At 40.0% G+C, this 22,741-nt stretch overlaps 1 protein-coding gene across 2 annotated transcripts; it reads left to right on the top strand.

Annotated features, from left to right (window-relative positions):
* Positions 1-1,220: 1,220 nt before the first annotated feature.
* Positions 1,221-22,696, top strand: eIF2A (eukaryotic translation initiation factor 2A). 2 transcript variants are annotated; one of them, XM_076199500.1, is made up of 13 exons: positions 1,221-1,373; positions 5,215-5,359; positions 5,465-5,583; positions 12,165-12,264; positions 12,451-12,626; positions 12,745-12,827; positions 13,135-13,285; positions 13,934-14,148; positions 14,342-14,472; positions 16,988-17,148; positions 17,317-17,421; positions 19,680-19,906; positions 22,367-22,696. In XM_076199500.1, exons 1-13 carry the CDS (start codon positions 1,361-1,363, stop codon positions 22,490-22,492), a joined length of 1,752 nt encoding a protein of 583 aa, XP_076055615.1. In that variant the 5' UTR covers positions 1,221-1,360; the 3' UTR covers positions 22,493-22,696. The 2 variants fall into 2 exon arrangements, with proteins under 2 accessions (XP_076055615.1, XP_076055614.1); XM_076199499.1 differs by having other exon boundaries at positions 19,677-19,906.
* Positions 22,697-22,741: the final 45 nt, after the last annotated feature.

The following is a 22,741-nucleotide window of genomic DNA, read 5'->3' as shown; positions in this document are numbered from 1 at the left end:
TCCTTCCACTCATCTGCCATACATTTATTAACGGAGGATTATTTACATAGTGTTCACTGCATGGAACCCAAGTCGGAACGTCCGGTCAACCCATTATTGGAACCTACATTTTTATTTACAAAATTTGTATTTTTATTAGTATGACACCACTACAATCCTTGTTTATAGTATTCATATTTTACCATTATAATATCACTACATATGGATGGTAAAACATCCATCAGCGATTGTATATTTCGTGTTTTCAGTTTGAATGTTGCTTGTTATTTTCTGTATGAATATATCTTTATGCATATTAGATAACTGTTGTCAGTTATCACGTTTTGTCTGTAAAGAGTTACCAGAAAGAACAATTACTGTCCAGGGCAATAAATAACAGGATGTAAGAATGTATAGCATAATTGGGGAGATATCACGATACTGAAATGGAATACAAACACTGGTACTTACAATAATAAAAATGAATTAAATACGGTCACAACTCTATACATACAATAACTAAACCTAGACACTTTTCTAACTCGCTTCGAATCAAGTTGACCTGATCTGGGATAAGCGGAGGAAGAAAATAGTCTACTTCCTGCTTTGCATAACAAAATATTGAATGCAATTATCAATAGGAGAGTGTTCATGGTACCACTACGGAGCAGTCTCACTTCATTATTTTATTAGTAGAAGCTACTTTCCAATCGAAGACGAATGCAGATCACTTTTAACTTATGCTACTCATATCTTCGGTGTGATATTGTTCCCCAAGGACAGAAACACTGAATGCTGTTAAAATTATTAAAAGAAATATATAACAAATCAGCAATCTGAGCAACGTTGAGTTGTATTGTATTAATAGGCATATGTTTAGTGACGGCTAAAAATAGTTTTTGCTGTAACTGGCACTTCCTTCTTCCTGATTGTCGCATGTCTATTTATCTCTCTATGACCCTCCATGGTAGCGAAAGGTTTATAGCCTACCTCGAATAAGCCTTCCCGTACTAGGCAGAAATATTAATTTTATTTTGACTGCAAAAGGCTACCTTTGTTTATTTATCTCCGCAGCATCCACTATGCAATGAAAAAGTTAAAGTTACGCATACTGATGCTCACTGTACGATTCTAAGTAAGTCCATTTATATGGTATACTTATTCTGAGTAAAAGTTTTGTTATGTATTATAGTTTAGATTATATATATAAATCGAAAGTTTATCAAAACAATTAGTTTTAATAAATTTGAATCGCATACTGTTGACAATGCGGCGTTTGAGAGTTTAGTTGAGGTGTATCGTATCAAGGAAGTTACTTGGACAGTGGCCCATTGGCCGCATTGTCCGCAAATTTGTATAAATTTACGAAAAAAAATACAATATGCAATTCGCAGGTATGTTATTTTAATCTCAGTCACTTTGCCACTAAACTTATGTGATTTTGTTTAAAAGGTTGAAGCTCATTCACTGTCACACTGCTGTTGATCGGGGAAACCGACCTTAATTTAATTTTTTTTTAGGTTAGTTTTGCATGACTTCTGTTATTTACTTGTACATTGGATAGACAGCCCACATTGGAATATGGTTATGAGCAGTTAGGTAGAGGACATTGTCAATAAGAAGCACTAATATCATGTATGAGCATCTTCAATCTTGATCGTGTGCAGCTGTTGTGAGAAGGAAGATAAATATAACTGCATAAGAAGCTCACATGTAGTATAGGGAAGTTATATCAAACAGTGATAATTTGTTGGACCACTTATGGGAGTCAGAGTTGTGGCTGTTGTAGCTGTTGCCTCACAGAATGGTGAATAGCAGCATGGACTTGGCTTGGAAAATATGAAGATGTCTAGTTAGCTAGGTCAACATGAAAATGGAATTCCTGATATTTAAGCTAAAGTAGTTCACATGGGATGCAAAAAGTCGCTATGAGTACAGTACAATTGGAATTATCCATCTAGCTGTCTTAGTTCCCAAGATATTGCATTTTCATTTTGAAAAGTATCAAATCAGGTCTATTTTGTCCTAGGAAATTGGGCCAAAAAGTGTGTAGCCAAGTCCATATACATAACATTGTTTAACAACACTTTTGGAAATGTAGTGCCAAATTGACCTGAGAGGTTGGAAGTGCCCTAGACTTTGTTTTTCAAACATCAGAAAGTTTGGAGAATTACGAAATAACTATTACCTTGATTAGCCAATATGGCGGAAATCCAATATGGTGGCCCAAGGAATGACATACACTTACACTTACACTTAGATGACTTCTGTCGGTGATCGACGCAGCTAGACTGGGGTCCCACTGTGACCAGGCAGCCCCCTCCTATCCGTGGTCCAATCGATTAGTCGATTGGCATTGGGGCTGGTGTATCCTGGTGTTGGCGGCTGGTCTGGTATTTTGGCCAACCATACATCCAGATGTTTTTTGAAGGTGTCTGGAGACACCCCTGTTATATTTCTCAGTTGAGGCGGGATGCAGTTGAACAATCTTGGCCCATTGAACGAGAAGCTATTATGTATTTTGGACTTTATGCTCAATGTTGATCCGGGAGTGGTCCTCACATAACACAGCCTCCCTCTTCTTTGGTGAACTGTAACTTGGATTCCAGTGTTGGGTACCCTCACATATCAACAAGTACATTTATTCACACAATATTCAATAGCAAGATATAACTGGATTATACTACCTTACATTTGGTTAGAGTACCAGTATAGATCATGATAAAGCATGCAAAGATGATTTGATGGACACGTCTGCATTGGCGGCTGAGATGCCACAATACGTTTTACATTGTCATTACCTGACCAAATAGAAAAAAACTCATTTTCTACTTACGATTTCTCAGCTCTCTCATGATATCCTGCCCTGGTTTTGGTATCAGAATAATCTGTGAGACTAGTAGTTTCTGTTTATTTGGGTCTGTTACCCATTTATTGGAGTTTTCTAGCTCATTTTTCTCAATGAAACATGAAGAAATTTTTTATTTACTGCTGAATGCAGCCTACCATGTTTTTTCATGTTTCTATGTACCAATATGTAACTGATGATGTGATTGGTTGAAATTTACTATGATCGTAGTAAAATACACTCGTGCGACATTTTTATTAATTGAATTTCCCGTGGTATGTAAATTTGGCCGTTTGAATGGCATGCGCATAAAATGACGCGCTATTGGCGGACGTCATAGACGGTGGTGCCTTTAGTGGTGTTTGACCTAGCTATTCCAGTTGACTTAACTTTAGTAACTTTACAAGGTACATTACTAGATAATTTATGGGATGTGAATATTATGACAGATAAACCCATGTTGGGCATGTTTGCTCAAGTTCAATGTGACAATATCCATTGAATGTTTTCCTGGATAAAATGCAGAACATCTGAATGACAAGTACATTTATCAGAAGGGCCATCCCCCTAATAGGGGGATGGCTAAGTCAAAGTACACATTCCCCCTTCACCCATGCCACCCCCATTGAAAAATCCATTTGTTTTCCCTTTGATCTTCAGTCTTTGTGGATGAAAGGTTATCTCTGTCCCCTGCCTACTCATTGGATCAGAGGATACAATACAGCAAGACATAGAATCCCCATAGTATTTGGATTAATTATTTTACATGTGTGACACATTGCCCATGCCTAGCTTACTTGTTGCTAACTTTTTTTTTTTATGAGGACTACAATGGAAATAAGTTTCATATGCTTTATTTTGTTATCCTTGCAATTTTACACATTATATTTGCGTATTTTACTGCCAATAAAACCCAACAATCAAAGCTGATTTACTCCCACCACCACATTATATGTTGACACTTCTCTCCATTATCCATTTGAGAATTTACAAAGCAGTCAAAAAGATATCCTGTCAGCCTTTATTAGCTCCTTTTCCACTTGTAAACCAATCTCCACTCACAACTATCATTTGCCCTAGTCCCTGCTCATCATCTATCCACCTCATTCTTGGTCTTCCCCACAAGCTTAATTGGTCCACCTCTGTGTTTCACAATCTTTTTGCCAGTCTTTCTTCATTTCTCTCTATATGTTTAAACTGTCCCAATGTTTTTTTTTTTCATAAAGCTTGTTTTTCAGTTCTCTTTCTAACACTGTTCTTTACTGCACCTCAATATCCACTATCCATCATTGTAATCCCACCATATTTTGTAAACACTTCATTTCAAAATAATTTAAGCTCCTCCTGTCTATGCTGGTGGCATAATCAGAAGCATGCTGGTCTCACTTTTGCTTAGTTTTTGGGTTTGAATCCCACATTTCTTTCTGATTCAAGAGTTCATATATATAGGGCAAAGGTGACAGCTTCATCCACAGCTACATACCCCCTAGTATAGGATCCCTAGCAACCTGGATAATTTTACAAACTGCAACATGCACAACCAGAACAGAATCAATACAACAATAACTTATCTCACAAACTCCCATTCTCACTAAGACATCACAACACTCTACAGACCATACAAAACAGAGCCTGAAAGGCAGTTACAAGCAGCACAAATACATCATGAAATGAAAGTCCTCAAAGCCTAGGATCACCTTGACATGAGAGGCACACAAAACACTTGCCACAGCCTCCACAAACAGAGCACACCCACTACACTACATAGCAGAATACCCACACATGCCAAGAAACATCAAAACAATGACCAAATACTTATATCACACACACACACTCTGCCTTCACAACCACTAGACATATTCATAATCATATCACTCACTGCTCCATCAACAAATTGAAAGACAATACATTGCTGCATGCCAGACCCCCTGATATCCATCCCTCTGAATCCTCTCTCCCCCGAAAGGGTAGTGCACCTGGCCAGACTGGTACAGCCACCATCCAGTCCTTCAAATCTATCAGAAGAGGCTGAGTTACAGCACCTCAAATAACTGTCCAGGATGCAACACTTTGCCCCATACTGTACAACACATTATGGAAGACATTGTACACATTCACAAATGCCAACAACACTATACACTATAAAGGATTTGTAAGAAAACTCCATTCCAGCCATTGGGTTCTTCAGGGAGCCGGGACTGCTCAGCCAGACAGTCTGGGGGAAAATGACAACAACAACTAGTTTACAGAACCTTGTCAAGCTCAGTTTACATAGGCTTTTTTATCTCTTTATATTTAATTAATTAATTGGTATAAATTATATGTCTGCTGGAATGTGTACTTTAATATTCCCCTTTTTTTTGTATCCCTTTTTTCCATCTTTTCAGTTCGAGGTTCAGCTGGATTACGGCTCCTTAGTGGTCCCCCAGACTTTGGGACCCCATCATCAACCTTTGAGGAACATACTGGGGCAGTTAATGCCCTTCGTTTTTCCACTGATGGAAAATTTATGGCCTGGATTGGTGATGGAGGGTATGTGGAGGAATTCCATGCTGTTATTTTGAAAGTGAATACAATGCTTAATTGAAATCTTTGTACTATATACATTGTTTGTTTACTGTTTTCTTAATTTTGAAGGGTGCATGTTGCTGAAGGGCCAGAGTGGAAGAAGATAGGTACACTGAAACACCCAAGGGCAAAAGAAATTCTCTTGTCCCCAAAGGGTAGTTACTTGGCAATCTGGGACACATATGTCAGTAAGTAGCCACCTTTTCCTAAACCTAGGAGGTCTAGATCATGGCCTCAATGTTGATTGTGTTTATCAAAGATACCCTTTAACAACAATGCATATCACTTACTCACAGTGACCAGTGATGACCTGCAAGTGGTCCTGAAAAACAAATGACAGAGAAACTTGTCCCCTAATTGTCCATCTTCATCACTTAAGAAACACCCTTATACAAGAGATCCTTCAAAGTATATAAAATTTTGTTGAAACCAGTTATTAGCTTTGTAATTAAAGAAGTATTTGAATTTATTTTGCATCGTCATCAGCCAATCAGTCAATCTCTTGATCTATTTCTCAGTGCAACTCAGTACCTACCTCCCCAAACCAACATTGACCCAAAGGGGTCAATCCTTGAGAACATCAAAGAGGTGGAGTTACATAATACATACCAAAAGGCCTTATCACCATGATAGGAGTAGTGGCCAAGTCAAAACATACATTCACCCTACACCTATCCAAAATCCATTCATTGCTCCTACCATTGTAGTAACTCATGAATGAAGGGTCATCCTTGTTCCCTGTCACATTGCATCAGTCAAAGGCAATGTAGTGAGATGCACTGTCTCCTAGTTGAAGAATGTTATGTTTTAACATTATGAATCTACCTTTGTATTGACTGCTATGATTGTTGTATATTCGGTGAAGTTTGATAATGTATGTGGTGATAGTTTTGTTTATTATATCTCAGCTATGTGTGTGGAATATTTGTGCAGGAATCTCGGTGATTCAGTGTGTTCTGAATACTATTTATGTTTATTTCTGGTATGTTTTATGTGTACTTGTTTTCTATTTAATGGAGTTCTTTGTTGGTTTGAATATGTTTTTACAGCAAGTCCAGCATGTGTATCGGTTTGTGTTGTTAAGTGCCGTGCATGGTGGACGCAGGCTGTGTGTGTATGATATTGTGTAGATGTGTGTGAGTAGTTTATTTGATTTGTGCATTTGTAGCAGGTGTATAAGCCTGGGTTTTCTATGTCTTGTGGTAAGATGAGAAGTTGTGGGAGGACAGACACCATTATGGTGTACTCTGTAGTTGAAAAAAGAAATTATGGTGGATAAGTAAGAAGGTCAGTGATAGTTGAAGAGAATGAAAATGTGGACCTTCTCTAGAGATCAGGTACCAGCTCTTTAGGGTGTACATCCAGGAGAATGTTGAGGAGTGTGTGATGACTTGTGGGGGTTTCTGAGTCTTTGTTTAGTTTCTTGTTCTCTTGTTCCTTCACAAGTCACTGACTCTCCATTATTGTTGGGAGCACCTTGGGTAAATGCACCATGTTACCAAGTTTCATGGCATTGCTAAAATGGAAAGTGGGATAAACTAGTTTTGATGTGTGTAGGGTGAGTGTATAATTAGATTCAGCTACCCCCATATAAAGGGGAAAAGGCCATATAGTGTGTGCTTATTTATGTTTGTATATATTACATAGTCTGGCAGTATGTTTGTGAGAAGAAAGATGGATGTGTTGGCTTTCACTGAAACTTAAGTTGAAAGGCAGGGGCAAGTTTGAGTTTGGGAGTGTAGTTGGGAGGGCCTCAGGAGTGAAGAGAGGACAAGGGAGAGAAGAAGTAAGTGAAGAGATAGGTAAACATGTGGTGTAGTAGGAGGCTTATTCAGGTTATTGTGGATGAAGGTGAAACTGGGAAGGGAGATATGGGTTTTTGCAAGTGCATATGGGCCTGCTAGTAAGAAGAGTGTAGAGGAAAAGGAGGCTGGCTGTTCAACTTATACATGGATGGGGTAGTGCGAGAGGTAAATGCAAGGGTAGTGGGTCAGGGATTGGAGATGGTTAAAGAAAATGGAGAAAAGTGGGAGGTGAGCCAGCTGTTGTTTGCGGACAACACTGCGCTTGTGGCAGGATCGGAGGAGGGATTGAGGAAGTTGGTGACAGAGTTTGGGAGAGTGTGTGATAGAAGAAAGCTGAAGATAAATGTGGGTAAAAGTAAGGTGATGAGATGTACAAGGGGTGAAAATGGCAGTAATCTGGAAGTGAGCATTAAGGGAGAGCAACTGGAGGAAGTGGATAGTTTTAGATACAGGTAAACGTCGACTTACGATGGCCGCGACTTACGATTGTTCGACTTTACGATGACGACGACGACGACGATATGATATATTTAACCCCTTCCATACGGTGCCGCACACGTAGGCGTCATGAGGAGCAAGTGGATTCGCGAGGCTGCCATATCGGCGTCTTGATTATATTTATTGTAGTCGCCCCTGTGTTTTTACATTCTCTCAAATGTGCACTGAATCCCATTCTCTGTGGTTTTCAAAATTCGCGGGTGAAAGAGAGAACGATCGATATAAGCGGTGACTATATTTTATGATGCGAGTATTATTACGACACGTCGTACGGCTGGCATTGGCTGCTGCCCGCGAGATTTAAGCCGTACTGAAAATACATATTATAGTGTTTGAATATGGTAAAAAGGATAGAAATAATTAAATAAACTACTGTACATGTTTGATAGGCTATATTCAGTATCTCTGGTGGTTAATATACAGGTAGGCTAGGTACAGTGACCACGGAACAGTGATACACAAATTGGGGATCGACTTACGATGAAATCGTCTTACGATGGATCTATCGAAACCTAATGCCATCGTAAGTCGACGTTTACCTGTACTTGGGTGCAAATGTGGCAGGAAAAGGTGGAGATAGAATGTAGATTGAGAGAAGCGAGTAAATGCCTTGGTGGATTAAAAAGTGTAATGAGGAATAGAAATTTGGGAATGGATGCTAAGAGGAGACTGTATGAAGGAGTGATTGTGCCAACAACACTGTATGGAGCAGAAACATGGAACATAAGAGAGGAAGAGAGAAGGAGCTTGAATGTGTTTGAGATGAAGTGTCTGAGAAGTATGATGGGGGTTACTAGGCTAGATAGAGTGAGAAATGAGGAGGTGAGGAGGAGAACAGGGGTGGAAAGAGAGTTGGGAGATACGGTTGATGAAAGAGTATTAGGATGGTTTGGACATGGAAAGAATGAGTGAAGAAAGACTAGTAAAGGAGGTATGGAAGGCAGATGTGGAGGGAGTGAATATGAGGGGACGTCCTAGGATGAGATGGATGGATGGGGTGAAGGGGGCTTTGGGGAAGAGGGGAATGTCTGTTGAGGAAGGACGGGAGAGGACAGAAGATAGGGGTGAATGGAAAATGGTTGTATATAGAAAATGTTGTGAGGTATGAGGTGGAATGGACTGGGGGATGGGGGGTGAGGTAGTGTGTGTGAGCAAAATTTGACGCAACCCGAAGGGATTTCTCCCCGTCTTCTCCTTTATATGGGGGGACGGAGAGGAGGGGTCACCGATTTAATGAAGCTGCCTTGCTGTGGATGTGCTGTGTGACACTGCTTCTGACCCAGGGCAGTGGACAGGGTGCAGGGATGACCCGTCATCTAGGAGGTGCTAAGAAGGGAGGGAGGGTGGAGGGGTGTGGAGTTTATTCAGGGATGGAATGGGTGGGAATGGTTTTATGCCTTTTCCTTTTTGGCTACCTCCCTAGTAAGGGGGAAAAAGCCTTGGTATATGTATGTATGTATGTATGCATAGAAGGTTTAGGTAGAAGTGTCAGTGTAGTGGTATTGGGAAACTATGCCACAGTAGGAAAGAATCGACAGGAGTGGTTGGGAAGTGTGGAGTTCCAGGAAAAAATCATAGTGGAGAGTTGATGATAGGAAGTACAGTGTTTAGGAAGAAAATCAAGCATACGTATACATGGGAGAGGGTGGTGGGTGGAAGGGTGGTAGATAAGGAATTAATGGACTATATATTGGTAACCAGGAGAATGGTAGGAAGAGTTAAAGATGTACATGTTCTAAGGGGAGAGAGTGGGGAATATCAGATCATTTTTTGGTGGAAGCTAAGTTGAGAATGGAGGATAGATGGAGAAAGAGGAAAAGGACAAAAGGTAGAGAGGTGCTTAAAGTAAACTGCTTAAATGAGAAAGAAAATGAGGTTTACAAGAAGGAAGCTAAGGGAGGAGTGGGAGAGAGTGAAGGATAGAGTAGAACTAGGAGTGGAGTAATGGGGATGGTTCAAGGAGGGAGTCACAATGTGTGCAATGATGGTGTGTGGAACAAGGAGGACAGGAAGAAATGGGAAGAAGGGTAGTGAATGGTAAGATGAAAAAAAGAAGGTTGTAGAAGAGAAGAAGCGAGCTTTCACAGATTGGTTACAAAATAGGATGAGAGAATCATATGAGAGGTACAAAGAAAAAAAAAAGGAGAAATAAAGCATAAGGTAAAGGAGGCAAAGAGGAGAGCAGATGTTTAAATGGGGTAAGAGTATGACAGAAAAATTTGAAAGTAATAAAAAGATGTTTTGGAAAGAAATTAAGAGAGGAAGAGGAGGCGAATCAAGTAGAGAAGAAAAGGTAAAGGGTGCAGATGGAGAGATGATAATGGAAGAGATGGCAGTAATAGGAAGATGGGTAGAGTGTTTTAGGGAGTTGCTAAATGTGAAGGATGATAGGGAGGGAAAGGTAGTAGCAGTGGAAAATGCTAAGAAAATGACATTGATGGGTGAGGAAAATGGAGGATAAATAAGGAAAGATGAAGTGAAGGCAGTTGTTAAGATGATGAGAGCAGGTAAGACACCTGGGTTGGATGGGTGTCATGCAGAATGTCTAAAAAAAAAAGAGGAGGTACAGTGATGATGTACTGGCTGATGAGGTTATTTAATATTTGTTTAAAAGAGGGTAGAGTGCCGGTGGACAAGAGGAGTGCCTGTATAGTTTAACTTTACAAGAAAAAAGGGGACAAGTGTGAGTAGTAGTTTCAGAGGGATCAGTTTTGTTAAGTGTAGTTGGGAAGGCTTTATGGCAGGGTTTTGATTGAGAGGATTAGGAGAGGAAGAGTGTGGGTTAAGGACAGGTAGATGTTGCATGGATCAGATTTTTGCGGTAAGACATATACAGTATGTGAGAAAGCTTTAGGAAAAGGTAAGGATTTTTTTTTTTTTTTTTTTTTTTTTTTTTTTTTCTTCCTTCCTTCCTTTATGGATTTAGAAAAGGCTTATGACAGGGTAGACATGAAGGAACTGTGGGAAGTATTAAAGATATATGGGATAGGAGGAAAGCTGTTAAGAGTAGTCAAGAGTTTTTATTAGAGTAGTAGAGCTTGTGTTAAAATAAAAAATAGAGAGAATGAGTGGTTTGAGGTAAAGGTGGGACTTTGCCAGGAATGTGTTTTGTCACATTGGCTGTTCAATTTATACATGGATGGGGTAGTGCAAGAGGTAAATGCAAGGGTAATAAGTTAGGGATTAGAGATGGTTAAAGGAAGTAGAGAAAAGTGGGAGATACGCCAATTGTTGTTTGATGACAACACTGCGCTTGTAGCAGGATCAGAGGAGGGATTAAGGAAGTTAGGGATAGAGTTTGAGAAGGTGTGCAAAGGAGGGAAGTTGAAGATAAATGTGGGTAAAAGTAAGGTGATGAGATGTACAAGGGGAGAAAGTGGCAGCAGAATGAAAGTAAGTATTAAAGGAGAGAGACTGTAGGAAGTGGATAGTTACTTGGGTGCAAATGTAGCAGGAAAAGGTGGAGTGGAGGTGGAGGTAGAATGTAGATTGAGAGAAGCAAGTAAATGCCTTGATGGATTAAAAATATAATGAGAAATAGACATTTGGGAGTGGATGATAAGAGGAGATTGTATGAAGGAGTGATTGTATCAACAACACTATTTGGGACAGAAACATGGAACATTAGAGAGGAGGAGTTTGAATGTGTTTGAGATGAGGTGCATGAGAAGTATGATAGGGGTTACTAGGCTGAATAGAGTGAGAAACAAGGAGGTGAGAAGGAGAACGGGTAGAAAGGGAGTTGGAAGATAGGGTTAATGAAAGAGTATTGGGATGGTTTGGACACATGGAAAGAATGAGTGAAAAAAGACTATTAAAAGAGGTGTGGAAGGCAGAGGTAGAAGGAGTGAACACTAGTGGCAACCAAGAATGAGATGAATGGATGTCGTAAAAGGGGCATTGGGAAAGAGGGTAATGTCTGTTGAGGAAGGAAGGGAGAAGACAGAAGATAGGGATGAGTGAAGAATGGTTGTGTGTGGATAATGCTGTGATGCATAAAAGGAAGTTGGTGGGGGATTGGGGTGAGGGAGTATGTGTGAAAAAATCATTTGAAGCAGCCCGAAGGGATTTCTCCCCGTCTTCTCTTTTTCTGTATGAAGAGGCCTTGCTGTGGATGTGTATGTCTTGCGACACTGCTTCTGGCCCAGGGCCGTGGACAAGATGCAGGGATGACCAGTCATCCAGGAGGAGCCAAGATAAGAAGGAGGGAGGAGGGTGAATGGGAGTGGAGTATGTGGAGATGGAATATGTGGGAGTGGATTTTATGCCTTTGCTTTTTGGCTACCTCCCTAGGAAGGGGGGAAACCCTTTGGTATATGTATGTACATAGTCTAAATATGTTTACTCAGTAGTTTTACTAGAAAGGGTGTACAGTAAAGGGTTAAATGATTATATATTTGGTGATACAATAATTGATACATATTATGAAAAGTTGAATGTACACATCATTTTATTACTTATTTCAGAAAGTAAAGATGAACCACAAGGATCACCAAACTTATGTGTGTATGATGTGAAAGGACGCAAACTTCTCAAATCTTTCTATCAACAAAGCCAGGTTGATTGGTACGTATGAAATTATGAACTTATGTGATTGTTATGAAAATATTTACAATAGTGTCAATAAGTTTTATTTTCAGCAAGTCTTACCTATAACTTTTGTGGTCTTGGTGTGTTATATTATTCACATTTATTTATGCTCTATTTTGAAATCTATGGATTAAAATTCTGTTCCTTACATAATTATTTCAGGGAGCCTCAGTGGACCATGGATGAAACCATTTTTGCTAGAAGAGTAACCAATGAAGTCCATTTCTACCAATCAAATGAATTGCAGACTATTGCTGAGAAAAAAATTCTCCCTAAAGTTAAATCTTTCAGTCTTTCACCTTCTTCAGATATTCATCATGTCATCTTCTTTGCCCAAAGTAGGATTTCAGTATTATGGTTAATGAAAATAGAATACGATTCTGATAAGTTGTCGATTATAATTAATACGAGCCCTTGGGTTAATACATGAATATTGTTTTTTATTCTCTCCCCAAGAATCCCCAGCCTTTACACATCTGTACAGGTATCCAAACTTCAAAAATACATCAGATGCTCTTGCTAACAAAAGTTTCTTCAAGGTAGGACTTATCATTTTTAATGTCATTTGTATGGGTGTAATGATCTTTCTTAGGGAATTGAAAGGAGTGTATACATGAATGTTGGGGATGTGCTTTGCCTTACTGTATTGCTTCTGACCCAGGCAATGGGCAGGAGACATGGATGACCCTTCATCCACAAGGAGCTAAGATGAGAGGGAAACAAGGGTGTTGGATGGTAGTGAAATGTGTAGGAGTGGGTGTGTGCTTTCATCTTGGCTACATCCTTAAAAGCCCTTGGTATATAGATAGACATCTTGAAAGACCTAATTTTCTTCTTCTGTTTTAGATGGATACTGTGGAAGTTTTATGGAACAAACCAACAACAGCAGCCCTACTGTTGACAGCAGCAGAAGTGGATAAATCAGGAACATCATATTATGGAGAACAGATGCTCTTTTATCTTGACACAAAAGGAGATTCATCAAGGGTCACTTTTTGTAAGTGAAGCAACTCCTCATTTATAGTAAAGTTTAGTAATCAAATAAGTTTAATCACTTGGATAATTTTTTCTTCATTTTCTTCTCCTCACCCCCCACCCCCCATGTAGTGGTACTGACCCCACAACATCCTGCAGCAGTCCTTGAGCCCTCCTTTAGATCTCTTCAGGAAGAAATGGACTGCTGCAGGTTTTTGGGAGGTGAGTCTGGGGATGTTTTTAAGTTGAGCTAGTAGAAGGAGAGGAGCTGTCATCAGTTGTCAACTCTCCAGAGTTGGGCATGTTCCTCAGTGCATCCCTAGGTGCGTTCCTCTGTGTCCTGACTACATGTGTATCAGTCAGGACACTGAGGAACATGCCCAGGTCTGCAACTATCCTATATGAAAAAGTGGTGGGAAAATAATGGAAGCTTGTAATATGGTCTAGGGCCCAGGTTAGAGAGTGAATGACTTGTACTTCCTGGTGAGGTGAGCGTTTATGAATTTTGGAGATGGGTGGTGAGGAGGTTGTCATCTCAGACATCCATTATGTAAGACCACCACTTGGAGATAATGATTGGACCACCTTGTGTTTTCTTTATGACTGACTTTTATGCTATTTTATTTATTTATTATTATTATTATTTTTTTTTTTTTCCCATATCTGACAGCAAAGGATGGCAACATACATTCTGTTGCTTGGTGTCCAAATGGCCAACATTTCTTTGTGGTATATGGCACAATACCTTCCAAGGCCACGATGTTCAATCGAAAGTGTGATGCTATTGCAGAATTTGGAACTGGAGCCAGAAACACTGTTCTGATCAATCCTGTAGGAAATATAGCACTTATTGGAGGCTTTGGTAATATTTCTGCAAGATTTGAAGTAAGTATTTCTCCAGGAATGAGTATGATGGGAATGAAAGGGATGAGGAGGCACCTCTTCTGTGCCCTTCCTCCTCCCTCTTTGGGTAATGGCATATAGATTAGAGAAAAAAAATCATCCATATCTGGTGATATTTTAAAAATTGAAGTGATATTAAATGTTTGTGGTATTTATGTTTTGAGTGTATTCACAGATGTGGGACATAAGTAGTCGAAAAATGATTGTTGGACAGGAGTGCCCTGACACTACCCATTTGGTTTGGTCACCATGTGGCAAGTATCTTCTGACTTCCACCTGTGCACCCAGACTACGTGTCAACAATAAGTAAGGCTTCCTTACAGAGATTCTGAAGTAAAACTTGTTTTAGGGAAAAATCACAGAAATACTTGTATTTTTTTAAGAGTGAATCCAGCCAAATCTAAAGTTTTGTTGCTTTAGAATTTTTGTTAAATCTGTATTGATACAAAATTCACATTAAATGAGAAGAAGTGAAAGGGACAAGTGTGACATGAGTTAAGTAGAAGTATGTTTGTCTCTCTGTGGATGTGCTGTGTCTTGCAACACTACTTCTGACCCAGGGCATCCAGGAGGTGCCAAGATAGAAGGGAGGGTAGAGGGTGGAGGGGAATGGAGTGTATTAGGGATGGAATGGTTTTTATGCCTTTGTTTTTTGCCTACCTCCCTTGTAAGGGGGAAAGAGCCTTTGGTATATGTATGTATGTTTGTCTCTCATGCCCAACCACTAAAAATCCTAAGATCATGATAACACAGAATAAACTGAACCATAGAAACAAACCACCCCAGATGCAACTATCACAGACACCAAACACTCCATCTTACTGACAAGTTGAACACCATGTGAGGACAGAGGCTTTATTTGTACGATGTTTTGCTTATTACAGCTTTTTCAAGTACATAGATGTGATACACATGCTTGAGATTAGATAAGAGGAATGGAGGGAATAGGGAAAGAAAGAAGTAGGGGGAGGGGAAGGAAGAGGAGGAGGAGGAGAAGGAGAAAGGGGATTGAATACTGGGAGAGGTTGAGAAGGCTGGCCCAAACATCCACAGGCAAATTGCTCACAAAGGATGGTTTAAAATTTTGTTGGCCATGGGTATTAAAGGAATTATGTGGGGTGAGATGTTGAACCTGCCCCTATTTTGTTCAATAATTCCTTTAATACCCATGGCCAACAAAATTTTAAACCATCTTTTGTGAGCAATTTGTCCACAGATGTTTGGGCCAGCCTTCTCAACCTCTCCCAGTATTCAATCCCCCTTCTCCTCCTCTCCTCCTCCTCCTCCTCCTCCTCCTCCTCCTCCTCCTCCTCTTCCTCCTCTTCTTCCTTCCCCTACTCCTCCTCCTCCTCTTCCTTCCCCTCCTCCTACTTCTTTCTTTCCCCGTTCCCTCCATTCCTTTTACTTAATCTCAAGCATGTGTATCACAACTATGTACTTGAAAAATCTGTAATAAGTGAAACATCGTACAAATAAAGGCTCCGTCCTCACATGGTGTTTAACTCGTCAGTCTTGTCGGCAACTGCTACTTTCATGAAAAACTTCATCTTACATTGACCCACTGTAGCCATACCCAGACATCAACACTGTTTCTTCTGTAAATGTCTGATTGATTGAACCATTTCTAATACTTTGTTTTTTGTGTCATAAAGGGACCAGTGACAGGTATCTGTTTGTGATCCTGCAAGATGAACAGTGAATCTGCCCATTTTCAAAACTCAATGATCCACTCACCTCCACAGTTTCATTTTACTCATCACTAACACATCCATCTCACAAATGTATTATGAATCTCTGACTGCTCTCCATCCATACCACATTTGTGCAAATTCAATGACCACCACTGAAATAGCACCAACACAAAATTGGTTAAGCAACAGACACCAATTGCCATAGATGCAATCTCCACACGAAAGACATGGAACACCTTGTGCAACATTGTCTTATATTCACTCACCAGCAACACAAAGTCCCTTCATTGAGTCATTTATGGGTAGAACTGGTAGCTGTGGCTAGTTCCCTGGAGACCATTTGTCTCATGCAGGAGAACCAGGGCAACAAATTGAATGATTGTGTGGAGATGCTTTTATGAACCATTTGTTTGAATCATAATAGGGAATGCATAAACATAGCATTAATCGAAGATTGTTAGAACTTGAACATCTCCAAAGGTCAATGGTCCCCGGACATAAACTCACGGCTAGCTGTGAGCCGCTTGGTTAAGAATTATCACCCTCCTGACCCTGCTCCCAACCTGCTTCCCTCCTGATCTGGAAGTGAAGTGTTTATTCCTGACGTTTCATCTATTGACTTTCTCAACAGACGAAACGTCAGAAATAAACTCTTCACTTCCAGTCCGTGTTTATGCAACTTGTTCACATGGATTTTCATAATAGGGAATGATGTATGATAGGACAAATTTAGGTTTTAAGAAGGAAATAGGCAAGAACTAGTTTCACCAACAGTGGTTAATGAATGGAATAGACTTAATAACCTTGTAGTGAGCGCTGAATCAATTGATTATTTTAAGAGGAGATTAGATAATATTTTGGATAGAAACGGTAGGTGGAAATGAACCTGGAACTGCTTAGTGTTGGCATTTTGGTCTCATTCAGTCTCCTTCATTTTTATGTTCTTATGTTCTCATTATTCATTGGCCCAAGTCCATTTCAAGGTAGTTTTGATAGTCCAGAATACAGTTTATACATCCAGTTGTAGTTACTGCTGGATATGAGTATGTGTGGTGTAAAGTTATTTGTATTTTACTTACCTTATCTGTTTATGTTTCCTTATGAACAGTTTTATTGTTATCTAAAAACAGCTACAGAGTGTGGCACTACTCAGGAGCCTTGATGCACGAAATGCTGGTAGAGGAAGGTTCTGAACTTCATGAAGCGGTTTGGGTTCCTGATGCAGAAGCAAACGTACCTTTCGAAGTGTCCACAAAGGCAGTTCAGGGGATTGAATCACAAGTAAAAACTGGTAAATATATTTTCCTTGCACCAAGGATTGGAAGATTATAGTTTGAGAAAATTGTTATTGTTCTTGGGTAGCTCCTGGGATCAGTATAATTTGAGAATGTGAGATCTGAGAACAGTATTGTTTTTATGGTATTTGTGCATATGAAACCTTTGATTTTATTACTTTCAGCTTCAAAGGAGAAATATATACCACCGAGCCAGAGAGGTAAAAAATCTGTAGCTGGTATGGCTCCCAAAAAGTTCCTTAGTCAAGTGGATGAACCACCAAAAACATGTAAGCAATGTGGATTTTCAGAAATTAAATTTATACTGCAGATAACCTTTGATTCCAGTATGGGGTATTGACCAGGGCCCTCACATGGTAGGGGGGGGGGGCATATGCCCTAGGGCAGTACAATTAGGGGGGCAGCAATTCTAGTCTGGACATGCCGCCCACAAGGCTGACAAAATAATTATAATTAAAAAAAAAAAGGTCAACATACATACATATACCAAAGGCTTTTTCCCCCTACACGGGGGGTAGCCAAAAAGAAAAAGGCATAGAAACCACTCCCACCCATTCCATTTCCTATATATTCCACTCCCCTCCACCCTCCTCCCTCCCTGTTATCTTGGCACCTCCTGGATGACGGGTCATCCCTGCATCCTGTCCACTGCCCTGGGTCAGAAGCAGTGTCGCAAGACACAGCACATCCATAGCAAGGCCGCTTCATAAATTCAGCGACCCCCCCTCTCCATCCCCCCCATGCAGAAAAGGAGAAGACGGGGAGAAATCCCTTCGGGCTGCGTCAATTTTTTTTCTCGTACATACTTCCTCAACCCCATCCCCCACCCACTCCCCCTCATGCATCACAGCATCATCTATACACAACCCCTCTCCATTCATCCCTATCTCCTGTCCTCACCCCTTCTTCCTCCACAGACATTCCTCTCTTTTGTAAAGCCCCTTTCACCCCATCCATCCATCTCATCCTAGGACGCCCCCTTATATTCACTCCTTCCACCTCTGCCTTCCACACTTCTTTTACTAATCTTTTTTAATTCATTCTTTCTATGTGCCCAAACCATCCTAATACTCTTTCATCAACCCTATCTCCCAGTTCCCTTTCCACCCCTGTTCTCCTCCTCACCTCCTCATTTCTCACTCTATCCAGCCTAGTAACCCCTATCATACTTCTCAGACATTTCATCTCAAACACCTTCAAACTCCTTCTCTCTTCCTCTCTCATGTTCCATGTTTCTGCCCAGTACAATGCTGTTGGCACATGGAAAGAATGAGTGAAGAAAGACTAGTAAAAGAGGTATGGAAGGCACATGTGGAGGGAGTGAACATGAGGGGATGTCCTAGGATGAGATGGATGGATGGGGTGAAGGAGGCTTTGGGGAAGAGGGGAATGTCTGTTGAGAAAGGACGGGAGACGAAAGAAGACGGGTGAATGGAGAATGGTTGTATATGGATGATGTTGTGATGCATGAGGTGGAATGGATGGGGGGTGAGGTAGTATGTGTAAGCAAAATTTGATGCAGCCCAAAGAGATTTCTCCCCATCTTCTCTTTTTATGCATGGGGGACGGAGAGGGGGGTCGCCGATTTAATGAAGCAGCCTTGCTGTGGATGTGCTGTGCCTTGCGACACTGCCTCTGACCTGGGGCAGTGGACAAGGTACAGGGATGACCCGTCATCCAGGAGGTACTGCTAAGATAAGAGGGAGGGTGGAGGGGAATGGAGTGTATTTAGGGATGGAATGGGTGGGAATGATTTTATGCCTTTTTCTTTTTGGTTACCTCCCTTGTATGTACTATGGACCAGAGCCTTGCAGCATTCTTTTATGAGTAGAGACTAATTTCCAATCAAAGGAGTATTAATCACTTATTTGTACTCTCCCTCTTGATTTCCTCACCCCCAACACGTTGGATTAAGACTTGAAGTGATAAAGGATAGTTTCAAAAAGGCAGTAGAAAGGAGGGACAGTAATAGTAAAAAAGTGGCTCATCTTTCCCCTGTGTATAGATGAATTATTTGTGTTTTGGTACATAAGGGTGCCCCAAAGACTCCCAAAAATGTTGACTACATAGTTACATATAGTCAGCATCCTTTAAATTTTATGATTGGTGAGCACATGTGAAACTGTCGCAAAGAAGAAATGAGGAGGCATATGAGAGGTGTAGAGTAAAGAAATTAGAAATAGAACAAAATGAGGAAGGCCAAGAGGAGAGTAGATGTGAGGTGAGGTATGTGCTTGAATGAGAATTTTCAAAAGTATAAGATGTTTTGGAAGGAAGTAAAAAAGGATGGGGAGGCAAGTTGTGTAAAAAGGAAAAGGTAAAGGGAGGAGATGGACAGATGTTTGTGAAAGTGGTGATGGTGAGTGGAAGATGGGTAGGGTATCTCAGAGAGGTGTTGAATGTAGAGGAGAATGCAGAGAATTTGATTGTTGTTGTGGGAAATGCCAAGAATGACTTGTGTGCACTTCTTGTTGCTAATTCTAGTTTTCTTCCTAATTTCATAATAAGATGTATTTTACTTTAGTAGCGGAGCAGCAAATGTCAAAATCTACTTTAAAAAACAAAAAGAAAAGAGAAGCTGCCAAGAAGAAGAAAGAAGAAGGAACTGCTATATCATCCAAGACTGGAGATGAAGAAGGAAATATTCAAGTCAGTGCAAGTGTCACAACCCCATCAGGAGTCACCCCAGAGTATGGTGAGGTTGAGCTCACTGGAGATCCAGAAAAGGACAAGAAAATTAAGAATATAAAGAAGGTTAGACACAAAATATTGTTGTGGTATAAATTATATCCATGTAGATCAAATTTTCAACTTCTATTTTTCTTTGTTACATTATAAGTTCAGTGGCATTCCATTGGCATAAATGTATGATTTTTTAATAATTATTCAGGAGTTTGAGGTATTTGCAACAAAAACAAACCAGTTTGAATATGGATTCATAACACATACACAAAAGTACACCATTCTCTAACAAAACTAGATAGGCAGGGTACATGCATTTGGTAGTCCTGCAAGATGGACAGCAAAGCTGCTTATTTTCAAAACTCATCATCCAGAACCTTTGTAACTGGGTCATTAACTCACCCCTTGCCCATGAAATAGTGGGAGTAACTTATGGAAAATGCAGGAAAATACAGGGATGACTCCCAGTCCCTGAGAGGCTAAGATGAAAGGGTGATTGATGGGAGTGGAATGGGTGGTAGTGGGTATATACCTTTTGACTTGATTACCTCCCTTGTAAGAGGGAAAAAGCCCTTAATATACAGATAGAACTCATGGAAAAATCCTATCACCTGTCATGTATCGACAAAAGGGGATAGGAGGATATTTAGATATTTGATAATTAAATGGAAATTGGTTTCTAGTAATCCCCAAAACCCCTATCCCGGTCGTATCCAGGTTCTTTTAAAGAGGGATAAGTTTTCTAAATTTATTCATTACAACAAGAAGTAGATAAAATAAACAAAAACAAGAACAAACAAACCCCCAATATTATACAACATCTGACTATGACTATCACTTGTATGAAATATCAATGAACATAAGATTAATATTAAAGATAATTCTAAAGGTGAAAAGATTTTACAAAATTCAAATTTAGATTAAAATTCACGTGAGATATAACCCGAAAGAATTGATTGAATACAAAACTGTTCAAGACAAAGGTAGGAAAAATAATAGCACTTAATGAAGTTCAAAAAAGGAAACTAAAATAGACACATACGGGTAAGAAAAGGATAAGCCAGAAAGACCCAAAATGTGATCTATAGAAAAAATGGTAAAACCCCTTAATAAAAATGACGCGTAAGTGAAAATATTAAAATAAAAAGGGTGGAGAGAAAAACAGAGATTGAACGATAGTCTAATTGACACGTTCAACTCCAAAAACCTATCCCAAAAGGTATTCCGACCACGGGAAATAGGAAACAAATACTAGTAGGTCGCCCACGAGAAACCTAATCTAACTTAACCCCAAAAAAAGGAAATGGAAATTCCAACAGGGTTAATAAAAAGAAGACACTGGCAAAAGCCTATCGACACGCCAGGTCCAACTATTAAATTTCTCAAAAGGGGATCCTACTTCTCACCCACTAAAAAATAATATACTCACTATACTACCTAGGTGCCTTGTACACCTTTAGGTATCGGGGAAAAGTCTCCCTCAAGGAGACGAGAGCGGCCGAATCTCGACCAAGTGCCGAGGCGAAAGAAAAAGCCACGAGAAACAAGAGGGTCCTGCTTTTAAAGGAGCCCATGACCTAAGGTGGTCAGAATGCCAAAAGTACAGAACAGGAATATTTTCCATATTCTATTCGAAAACGGTAAGAAAAATCCCATATACAAGAACCTTTTACGGAACCCAAACCAAAACACAAACAAAATGCAAGTACAAACATACAAAATATTCTTAATTCTAACATAAAAGAAAGTATACAATATACAATTGTTATGGCAACCCAACGACATATGTGAATGTGACCCAAGCTTGTCGGCCGGGCGAGTTGCCATACGCGGTCAAATTAAGATTACAAACAGTTATTTGAAAATATCAAGACAACGACGCAGCGTATGTCTTGTCAAAAAGGATATAATTTACAGAAGTACAAAAAAGGAATGCACCAATGACCCGCTACAAGTGATTTGGGTTACACCCAGAAAGAAGGAACATTTCAAATTAAAAATAAAATAAAATATTAAACTTGGCAATAAGTGCTGCGACGACGCAAACGGCGGTTGTGCTATGCCCCGTCTGGACCCAAGACAATTAGCCGGACCTGACCTTGTGTGACCCTGGGTCAACTTGGCCAGGTGTGTAAGGGGGGGGGGTTGAAAGTGCGTGCATTGGTCGACCGCGTGTGACGACCACATGAAAAAAAAAATCACGTCACACTTTGGAATACGTGACACACCTAAACAACAGTGCAATATTATTAACTAGCACTACCTTAAAACAAGCTTGAAAAACTGGCTTGAAGTGTGTTGATCCCTTTGGCTCTGGAACTAGGAGTACTAACAGCTCTCCTGAATTTGAATGAACAACCTTTCCCACTGGACTGAAACCCTAAAATACTGAACCTCACATAAGATACACAACCTACACCCCACACATTAAAAACATGACCGTGAAAGCAAATAAGAAACTGAACATAATATACTTAGAATAGTGGTAGACATGAGGTTTGGACACTAATTTTTCCTTTAACCATTGAACAGAAACTAACAGCAATCAGCAAACTGAAGGCCGAGCAGGAATCTGGTAAGGTATTGGAGAAGAATCAGTTGGACAAAATTGCAACTGAAAACAAGTTGATTGAAGAACTAAATGGCCTCACTATTTGATGCCCTGCCTTTTTTTTGGGAGTCTTGGTTTAGGGCATAGTTGGGACAGTGGGGAGCGGGTGCAGTAATGGGGACAGTGTTTGTCTTGTTGAAATTGACACAAATATTGGGTTAATGACTATATTGAAGAAATATAGAATCCCTGTTCTGTGTGATATTGGATAGATTTTATTTGTTATATAAGGAATAAAGAAGTGAAGTACTCGGGTTTTGTTTTAATTTCCAAAATTTTGTGCTACTTTCTGTACA

Source organism: Oratosquilla oratoria, chromosome 16, assembly GCF_046742065.1.
Source record: "Oratosquilla oratoria isolate Oo_2021 chromosome 16, ASM4674206v1, whole genome shotgun sequence".
Taxonomy (NCBI): domain Eukaryota; kingdom Metazoa; phylum Arthropoda; class Malacostraca; order Stomatopoda; family Squillidae; genus Oratosquilla; species Oratosquilla oratoria.
This window is presented reverse-complemented; position numbering and strand designations above follow the sequence as displayed.